This window comes from Leptodactylus fuscus, chromosome 2 (genome assembly GCF_031893055.1).
Source record: "Leptodactylus fuscus isolate aLepFus1 chromosome 2, aLepFus1.hap2, whole genome shotgun sequence".
Lineage (NCBI taxonomy): Eukaryota > Metazoa > Chordata > Amphibia > Anura > Leptodactylidae > Leptodactylus > Leptodactylus fuscus.
In genome coordinates this window covers 113,498,507-113,509,232 of record NC_134266.1, presented here as the reverse complement: position 1 = coordinate 113,509,232, position 10,726 = coordinate 113,498,507, and the positions used below count along the sequence as shown (strand labels likewise).

General features: G+C 43.4%; 1 protein-coding gene across 1 annotated transcript; it reads left to right on the top strand.

The window, feature by feature from the left end:
- The first annotated feature begins 330 nt into the window (after positions 1–330).
- Positions 331–10,474, top strand: GPATCH3 (G-patch domain containing 3). The gene is made up of 6 exons (XM_075264413.1): positions 331–733; positions 3,452–3,870; positions 5,756–5,930; positions 6,923–7,101; positions 8,918–9,045; positions 9,227–10,474. The coding sequence occupies exons 1-6, from the start codon at positions 331–333 to the stop codon at positions 9,396–9,398; spliced, it is 1,476 nt and encodes a 491-aa protein (XP_075120514.1). The 3' UTR covers positions 9,399–10,474.
- The last annotated feature ends 252 nt before the right edge of the window (positions 10,475–10,726 follow it).

The following is a 10,726-nucleotide window of genomic DNA, read 5'->3' as shown; positions in this document are numbered from 1 at the left end:
CGTCTTAGGGTGTTGCATTGTTGAAATAGACTAAAGGCGAACTGTGCCCCCCGTACCCGTCTACAGCAGGTGACGCCTCATACTAACAGTCACATGAGGCAGCGCCACCTACTGGAGTCACAGCATATCAGTAGTATCTTATTTTATCCTCTCCACTCTGACATCTACCATAAAGATTCTTTGTTAGAGGTCTTTGTATTGCGCATTACATAAGCACATTTAAAATCTAAGCCCTCTCACACCTGTAGAAAGCTAAGTAAGGTTTTATGCCGCTGCAAGTCAGTAAGATGGCGGACTATCACGTGATCGGATTCCTTGTCTTCCGTTAAAATGGTTGAATGTAATAGCCTTCCCCAACCTACATGGCGACATTTCACTACCATCTCAAAGATGGCGGATAATCACGTGACAGGAAAAATGGAGGAAACTTGTACTCCGGTACTGTTGCTAGTCAGTGGAATACCGCGGACGTTTCGTTCCGCTCAGCTACGCCATTACTTCAGTCAGTTCACAGAAAGTGAAGGGTTCGTGTGTTTCCACTATCGCCACCGACCGGAACGGAGAAGATGGACGGGGGAAAAATGTCCAACCTTCTGCTGTCCCGTCACGGTCAGGCCGGAGAGGGCCAACAGCTTCATCAAGATGTATCATGGGAAGCCATGGCTGGACCCCGCAGGGAATCAAGTACCCGGGCGGTGCCTCATCCACAGAGTCCGAGACACCCCGGAGGCGGGTATGTGAGAGGGTTCTCATAGATATGGTACCAATGTGGCTATACATACAACTTTCATGTAATGGCCCTGATCCCAGCACATAGTAGCCTAAACGTCACTCCAACAGATAATAACATAGCTGTTGTTCAGTCACTTTGGCTGTCCACAATCTTTTCATGAGAGAATTCAGAGAGAACAAACATGGGCAGCCTGAAACGCTGCAATAGCTATATAAGGACTAAGGGTAGGTTCACACTAGCGTTATATAAAGGGGTTGAACAAAGACTAAACACTAAAGTAAACCCCTGTACCCCCCCCCCTCCTGTTAAATTTATATTTACTTAGTTAAAATAAAATCTAGGATGACGCTAGGTTCACACCTGCGCTCGGCACTCCGTTCTCTGGTTCCCGTCTTCTGCATGCAAGAAGACGGAAACCACAGACCGGGTCCGGCCGTGAGCGGCGGTGAGCGTTTTATGCTCTCCGCCGCAAAACCGTTTTTTTAAATCTGGACACAGAGTACTGCATGTCCGACTCTGTGTCCAGATTAAAAAACCCGGTTTCGCGGCGGAGATCATAAAACACTCACGGCCGGACAGCTTTCTCACCCATTCAAATGAATGGGTGAGAAAAAGTCCTGCAGGTTTCCGTATCCTGCCTCTGTTTTGTGCAGGAAACGGAAACCTGCATAACGGAGACCGGGCACAGATATCCCTAGAGCAGTTATGTGACATGGAGTGTCACCAATACGCTACTCGCTGTCTGTGACATCCCGTATCCCCTTCACTGAAGCCGCTGATCAATCTCCGTGACGTGCGGTGGAAATTTCTGCCAGAAGACAACAACGGATCGGACTGCGCTGGGCCAATTTAAAAATTATTTTTTTTGCCTTGACAACCCCTTTAAAGTGAACAAAAATTATATATATATATATATATATATATATATATATATATATATATATATACTGTACATATATATATTACATACACATACTAGCCTCTGCCCGCGACTTCTGCGGGTTGTTGGAGTGGATGAACCGCCTATATTCAGCAAATTGCTGCCGTCGATGGTTTGCCTGCTTCGGCGTTTTGGCAGCTCTTAAGCTGTCCTGCTGCTGAACTTGTTCCTCCACCGTGCCTGTGATTGTTCTGGCAGCTCACTGGGACGCCATATAATGAGTGTGTTCTTGGTGTTGATGACCCACCTGCTCCAGCGTTTCGACAGCTGTCAAGCTGGCCTTTCGCTGAATGCGGTTCTCGTGCTGTGCCTGTGATTGTTCCGGCATCTCAACAGCTCGCTGGGATGCCATATGAGCGTATAGTTGATGTTCATGAGCCACCTGCTCCGCCGTTTTGGCAGCTCTCAAGTTGGCTTGGCACTGAAGTTGTTCTTCGCACAGTGCCTGTAATTGTTCCAGCATCTCAGCAGCTCGCTACAACACCATATAATGCATATGTTGTTGGCGTCGATGATCCCCTCAACTCCACTTGAGAACTCTGTTGACTTCTGGCTACCTTCATTGCTCTCGTTGTTTGCGACAAATTAGATTTTCTTTTTCCAGGCATGTTTAAAATTGACAAACTGCCAATTTGGATTAAAGGTGTTTGCCCATGTCAGTTTGTCTGCACTGCCTGGAGCAGATCAGATAATATGCAAATGTCTGCAGAAAATCCACTGAGGGTTAGCGTGTGTTTATACAGAGAGATAACAGCCATGGGACCTGAGATTAGGTGCTGCAGGAGCAGTGTAATATAATATGTGAACATAAATTCATAACAGTCACTAACCCATGTCATTTACCGGGATAAAAGGTAGCCTATGTGTTAATCGGGATTACAGTCTATGTGCCAAATTTCATTCAAATCCGTTCAGCTGTTTTTCCGTGATTGAATAACAAACATATTAGTAGGATACATAGAGTGATAATGATCTCACGAGACAGAATTCTGTTACCGCAGATTGTATTTGTTAAAGAGGTTGTCCAGCGCTGTCCAGTCCTGCTGCTCGGCTGTCTTCTTTTCTCAGAAGTCCTCGCTGGCTGTGACATTCTTCATCCCTTCTACTAACACTGTTGATTAGTCCCCGGGTCCCTTCCTTAGGACGCTGCTTGGCCTTAGCAGCAGGAACAATGGAGGTCCAGGAACAGTAGAGCCTCGTTCACACGGGGCGTGGTATGGCGTATTTTGGTCCTGATTCTGACGCAGGAAACCGCATCAGAATTGGACCAAAATGCGCCTGCTGCGGCTTCCAACAGTTGCGGCTTCCTCCTCCAGGGTAGGCTCAAATGAATGGGCCTAGTCTGGAGGGTGCTGTCACGAGGCGGACGCCGGGGCTGACTCAGCCACGGAATCTGCCTGAAGAAAGGACAGCTTGTTTCTTTTTTCTGTGAGCCGGAACATACCGCTCACGGGAAAAAAGGAATCTAGCGGTCTACATAGATCTCTATTGTGAGGGGGTGAATCCCCCCATCTTGCCCCGTGTGAACGATTTAATCTTTTCTGTCTTAACACCCTACTCCTAATCCTACACATGCCACCGACTCCTTCATAAATAGCTGACAGCCAAGGTCAGTCAGAAGCAGTAAATTTAATCTAAATATTTATACAATATCAATATTTGTATAATATACCATAATTACAAATGATTAATCATTTTATTTTGAAGCTGGACTTTTTTCCAACTTCACAGCCCTGTATGTTGTAATACTTAATATTAATTATATTGCTCTTCTTCAGAACCCCAGGACTTTCATTACAAGACCCGACGTGAATTATTGGGAGCCCAATTTTCAATGGATTCTGAGAAGCAAGTGACATCTGCTGACTTGCTCCGAATGTCAGAGCTTAATCCTCCAGCGCTCATGCCTCAAGGAAATATTGGTACTCCTGTGGGTGTTTTCTTGCAGCTAATACAATCATGTCGCTTACCACCCAAGATCATAAAGCGACTGGGTCTCCAGTTTCGCCGTTCACAGAGACGTTACGGCAATGTCCCTTATGTTTATGCTGGAACAGAGACTACAGAAAAAGAGGAGGGAGTGTACACTGCTAATGGACATGAGATAAGTGAAACAGGTAACATTGCTTCAAATGTTACTGAATCAGACATTCCCAAAGAAGAGAATGACACTGAGGAACAGTCCCACTCTGAAGATGTAAGTTGTGGCATGCCTAGTTCAGGTCCAATACATGATATGCGATATTTATTTCTCTTTCGGTGAGGAATAGACCATTGGCTATATCTCTGATCATACTTGACTGTGATTTAAAGGGATATTCCCATCTCCTAGGATCCTAACTATACTGGTAGCTTATGTAAATGGCATAGAATGGGTGGTCTACCCAAAAAAACTAAAAAAAACTAAACCATGACGAGATACAATTATTTATTGTATTTTTCCACAGTTTGTCAGTCCTGTATATCTGATACAATTGGTGCTCCAGGGTTGGGACTATAGGGAACTGATTTGGCAAAGTGTGGTGTGGCCACTGGTGAAGTTTATACCCAGGTGGCACACTGACCTTATTTTTAACTACCGGTAATCAGCGATAGCCCTAGTGACATCACTCACTGCTATTACTACAGCTCTGCCAATCAAATCAGCTAATTGCAGTTTGCTGATAAAGCCCTATTTGTTATCTCTCTATGTAAACACACAGATAACACAGAGTGCCTTCTCTAGAAGGATGTGCATATTATCTGATCTGCATTTATATTAGATTTCTAGTAATTATAGTAAGTATTGTGATACTTCATAGTGTCCTGTTTAGAAAGCTGGGAGGAGGAGGGGGGATAGAGGAGGTGAGAAGAAGAGAGCAGTCAAAGCTGCTGAAACAGGGAGATGGGAAACCCCTTTAACTTTTAGGAAGTTCTAATTTATTGCTGTATGACAAGTATAAAACTGATTTTTATAGAAGTTTTCCTAGATTTCCTGCGGTCTTGTTTATACCAACACATTGGTTTGTCCATACAAGACGGTCTTACCTTGCGTTGCAAATTCTTCCACTAAATTGAATTGGCTAATTTCAAGTACATTGACCCCGCCTCCCGTTCATTGTCCTGTTGGAGGTGTTAGAGGACAGATCCCCACTAATCCAACATTAATGGGATATTTCATATTTAATTTGCTATATACTGGAAAAACCTGTTACGGTTTTATATATGAAAAATTTCCACTAATACTGTCACCACAGGGAAAATGTAATGTATCAATAACTGCTCTTCCACAGTTGGGTTGGGTTTACATAGACTCTGTCATCAGTTGCATCAAATGCTAATTTTATTCTTCAAGACAATAGGCGCCATAGTGGAACCCCAAGGAATCCTGTTATAAATTAGTGACGTCCTTAGGGTGTTGTTGGTTTCTTTTGCGTAAAGGATCTGTGTGCAGCAACCATGACAGAAGTGTAAACAAAGTCATAGTTGTATTTATAAATCCAAAGGTAAAAAAGGTATCCAGCACAGCCGTGTACGTTGTAAAAAACTTTTCTTGACTCTTTATTCCATACAAAATTCCAGATAAAATAAATACATCAAACACACGTGTCGTTTTAAAATGTGCGTCCAGACTGACTTGTTTCGGAAAGGAACAAGATTTCCGAAACACGTCAGTCTGGACGCACATTTTAAAACGACACGTGTGTTTGATGTATTTATTTTATCTGGAATTTTGTATGGAATAAAGAGTCAAGAAAAGTTTTTTACAACGTACACGGCTGTGCTGGATACCTTTTTTACCTTTGGATTTATTGGTTTCTCCTCCGGGCCGTGGGAGTGTATATCCGAGCAAAGCTGTGGAAAGGAAATTCAAATGGGAGTACAACCAGAAGATATATGACTGCAGTTGGGCTGAGTATTATTTCTTTTTTTCCCCTTTCCTATTGACTTATAGTTGTATTTAGTTATTGACAAGAGTGTCAATAGGATTTTAGCTTTTTATGATATCCTTTATTTTTGCAAATCAGAGGTCAGAGACATTACCTGTATGATTCCTGTGTCACTTGAAAAGATCATATAGCATTTTTCTTTGTCTTTTGAAGGACAATGACACTTGTGAAGAATGGGAGCGACATGAAGCATTACATGAAGATGTCACTGCACAGGAACGGTCTAAAGAACGGCTGTATGAAAATGAGATCGAATTAAAGTGGGAAAAGGGTGGATCAGGATTGGTGTTCTACACAGATGCCCAGTTATGGCAGGAGGAAGAAGGAGGTAAGTAGAGTACCCTGAACAAACTTAAGGGGAATATATTGCCGATGGATATGTATTTGTTTGTTTTTACTAAATAAAACCAGGTCCGTAACACATTATGGACCTCCCAAAGAACTACTTCTGAGGGGGCTAATGTTCAGTCACACACCACATATGCATGTTGCCACCACTACTATCTTTGATGGGTTTAGTAGGAACCCAAATCGACCCATGCACATCTCTCTTTAACAGTCAGATACAGAGACACTTTAAGGCTAAGGACCCAGCGTTGCAGCAGTGCAGCTAATTTTGTTGAATTTTTTTGAGCCACAGCCAACAATGGCTACAAAAGGAATGGGAAATATAGGAAGCTCTTATACTTCTCCCTACTGCTTAATCTACTCCTGGCTTTTGTTTAAAAAAAAACAAACAAAAAAAAAAACTTTTCTTACATTGTAAGTTGTTAGATGTTCAGAGTTTTCAGTCCAGTGCACAGAAAAAGCAGTTTGCAGATGTATGTGAAGGCTGGGAGGAGAATCTGCCACTCCCCTCTCTATTCACTGTGTGAAGAAAGAACAGTCCACCCTCCTTCCACTGATCGTGACGCCGTCTTGCATCTATGGACAGGACTTCCCTAGTAACAAGGAGTGAAGTGTAAAATAGGGAGAAAGCCAGTGGCACGAACTTCAGTGAGGATTTTCAGGCACATATTGTTAATTTAATATTTAATATTGTTAATTTAAAATGCATTACATTTTGCTAGAAAATCCCGTTATTAAATGAGACTAAGTTGCCTGAAAAAATAGGGATCACACTGTTTGTTTTTTTTAGCAGTTTTTCTGACTTAAATTGGCCCAAAAATGCCTAAAATCTTCTATTAATTTATAGGTAGCTGTAAAAAGGAGAAGCCTGCCCTGTCTTGAGGCAGAAACAAATGGGATGCTTTAAAAAAAAACAAAAACAAAAAAAAAAAAAAACTTCTTGACTGACTTTCTTTGTGTTGATCTTTCCAGATTTTGATGAACAGACAGCTGATGATTGGGATGTGGACATGAGTGAGTACTATGAACCTGGTAGTGGAGATAAAGATGCTAAAGATTTATTGAAGATACGACTTGAGAGAAGAAGGCAAGAAGGAGTGGACAGAGCTGGGGAGAACCTTGAATTTGGTCGCTTTGAACGGTATACAAAGGTGAGACTAGGTATCTGTTTGTGATGGTTAATGCTGGAATGACTCCTAAAGGGGGAATTTATCATGTGATCTTTCTACAGTCTGTATTTCTGGAGATAACATTTCCATTCTCTCACTTATTTCATTGGGGGGGGACAGCACCTTGCCACTAGGAGGCTGACACTGACTGGGCTATACCCTGTCCACAGACACTATGCTAACCAATTTTAACCTAGCAAGGAAGCAGACCCGACCTGACTCGGGTTTTTCTGCCTGACATCGTTTTTATTTCTTCTTTCGGATGCAGGGGGATCTTCAGGGTGTATGCCACTTTAGTTGTACCTCATTGCAGGCGCTGCGCTCAGCCAAGAGTGACTCGCCGCTCACCCAGTCCTCACTAGCTGTCCCCACTAACAGCCAGAATGTTGGTAACCCCACTTTCTAGTGCAAGGCTCACCAAAGGGGTAACCCTGTGGCACCCAAAGATGGTGGAAAAGGTGAGTACGAGAATTTCCAATTGCCTCCAACCCTGCAACTGCAGTAGTTGGCATTCAGGTATTTTTTACGGTGGTCCGGTAGGTTAACCCCCCTGGCCTATTCCAATTTTCCTTGGGAACCTTTTGCCGTGTCCTCCCTTAAAGTGCCAACCTGCCTCTTGCCCCTTCCCCCATGCCGCCACATTTTGTATGTTCGCCTGCTATAATAAAAAGTTACAATGCGGCCACCCTCTTTGGTGGCTCTCCTCCCCAGGAATCTCTCAGGGTAAGTCCTTTCTCTCAATTGGCAGGTGATCTCCACCAACACCAGTCTTTCTGGCTGGGCAGCGCTCCTCTGTTCCTTGACTGTTCAGGACCTGTGGTCTAATGCCGAGATCAGCTCACTGTAACTGAGGGCCATCTTCTTAGCCCTTTCTCACTGGACTTCTCGTCTCCAAAGACGTCCGGTTATAGCCCAGATCAACAACTCTACCACGGTCACCCACTTGAGCCATCTGGGGGGTGCACCAGGAGCTGTGCAGACATGACAGAAGGCTGCCACTCTCTTCTTTGGGGGAGCGTAATGTTCAAGCCCAATCACCAGGCCACATTCCATGCGTGAACAATTGGGCCACAGACTACCTAAGCCGAGAAAAGCTTAACCTGGGTGACTGGCCACTCCATCAGAAGATCTTTCTTCAGTTGTGTTTCTGGTGGAGCACTCCTGACGTCGACCTCTGCACCTCCCACCAGAACTACAAGCTCCACCGCTACGTGGCCAGGTCCCTGGACCCTTGAGCTATCGCCGCCAACGCTCTTGTGACTACCTGGTCACATTTCTCCCTTCTGTACATGTTTTCTCCTCTTCTCCCTTGTGTTCTCAAGACCAAGGGGGTTCCAGCATCCTGGTGGCTCCCAATTAGTCTCACCAGGCCTGATATGCCGATCTCAAGTTCCTCCTGGTGGATGCTTATTGGTCTCTTCCATATTATACTGTTTGTGGGCCACCATGGAGGATATTATACTTTGCAGGAGTCACTGTGAAGTATATTATACTGTGCAGGGATCACTGTGGAGCATTATATCATGCAGGGTCCACTGTGGAGCATATTATACTGTGCGTTGGGATACTATACCGTGTGGAGGGGCTACTGTGGGACATTATACTGCATGGAGGTGCCACCATGGGATATTATTTTGTATAATTTACAAGAAACATAGGCAGTTTTCCAATAAAAATGCATGCATTTTTGTGCAAAAATGCACCATTTGAACACAGCTTTTCATCAAAGTCAAAGTACCAGTGGCCTAACCGCATATATGAATTTTCTTAGTGAATCTTTTCATGTGTATACTTCCAGGGAGTTGGCCGAAAATTAATGGAGCGTCAAGGTTGGACTGATGGAGAAGGACTTGGTTCAAGTGGAGCAGGAATGCCAGAGGCATTGGAGAATGAAGGACAACATCCAAAGTGCAAATATGGACTGGGGTAAAGATGTATTTTAGTAAAATAACATTTGCTATGTTCCCATTACTTCTCCTTGCTTCTCTTCCCCATTCCCATAATTGTATATAATCTTTTAATTCATGCACTTTACTTTAATAAAATATTTAGAATATTGAGAAGGGATTGGTGATTGTATTGTAATTCTTGGCTATTATTCCACCAGATATCATGGAGAAAAACTGTCAACTTACTGTCCAAAACAGAAGAAACCAAAACATTACATCTCTACAGTGTATGATGAACCACAAGAAGATGATCTGGGGGACACATTACTACGCCGACAGCCTTCAACAACGCTGAAACACCGCAGCAATCAGATTAAAAATGGACACTGACTTTACAGTATATCTGAAGCCTAAAAACCTGCTTTAGTATGGGCACCCAAGATGGGAGTTTTAAGTCTCTGATCGCAGACCTACTGTACTAGTAGACTAAACAGTGAAATAAAGAAATATTGTGATATTTGGTTAATCCCTTTAGGCTGGTCTTACACGACCGTAGTTTAAGTCCGCAAATGGTCGGCAATTGAGGGTTTTCAATTGCGGACCATTTGCGGACACATTAAACTCAATGCGGCCTCTTACACCACCGGATATTTTATCCGTGGTGTGCCGGGCCGCAACCGAGGTCCGCACTTTTTAGAACATGTCCGTAATGGCCGCAATTCACGGCACTGCACGGACTAGCCCATAGAATTCTATGGGCGAGTGCGGCAGGTCACGGACATCTGCGGAGTGTAAGTTGATGATCAGCGACTAGTGTTGCTGATCAGCAACTTGCGGACCGTAAAAGCATTACGGTTGTGTAAGACCAGCCTTAGCCCCCACACCACTGTCTGAAGGCCTGTCTGTCAGTATAAATGACCACCAACCATCATTGGTTGGGGGGGGGGGGGAGAGAATCACGCTCTTTATGATTACGACAACTTGTAATGTCGTGTATATGTTGTTTACTGCTGATCTTTACCAAATATCACACTATTTAGACAATTTAATCTTCTAGTAAGTTGGACCTGTCTCTGTAAGGTTTTACTAAATTCACTTTAAGGCTAAAGCCCCATGTAGCAGACCGCAGCAAAAAAGCAATACGGGAAAAACCGTAGCAGCCACGCATCATGGTTTTTCCCGCATCACTTTTCATAGAAAGTCTGCAGAGAGACTCTTTGAATTTTCTGCTATTTTTTTCCATTATACTTGTAGAGAAACTGCCAGATTATAATTAACATATTGCAATTTTCAAAACCGCCATGGTTTTGGAAATCGCAGCTCTTCATCTGCCTGTATTTTTCTGCAATATGTGGGTGGAATTCGCTAGAATCCCATCCACTTTGTAGGCATTGTAAAATGTTGCGTGTTTACGCCACACGGGGCCCTGACCTATATGCTGTCTGGGTTTCATCTGTGGAAACTATTGGGGGATTTTGTTTTAAATTAATACTACAGTCACTTACGGTATACTGTTTTACCCATGTTTATTTTTGTATATTTTACATGTTTATAAAATGAGTGCAATTTACAGTTGGCTCTTCTCCCCTTCTTTGCCTTCTGTTTCTTGGTGCTATATCAGGCCATGGCCCTACGTGGTGTAAACACTACGGGGAAAAAAACAAGGTGTTTTACAGTACCTGCAAAGTGGATGGGATTCTAGTGACAAAACGCATTGC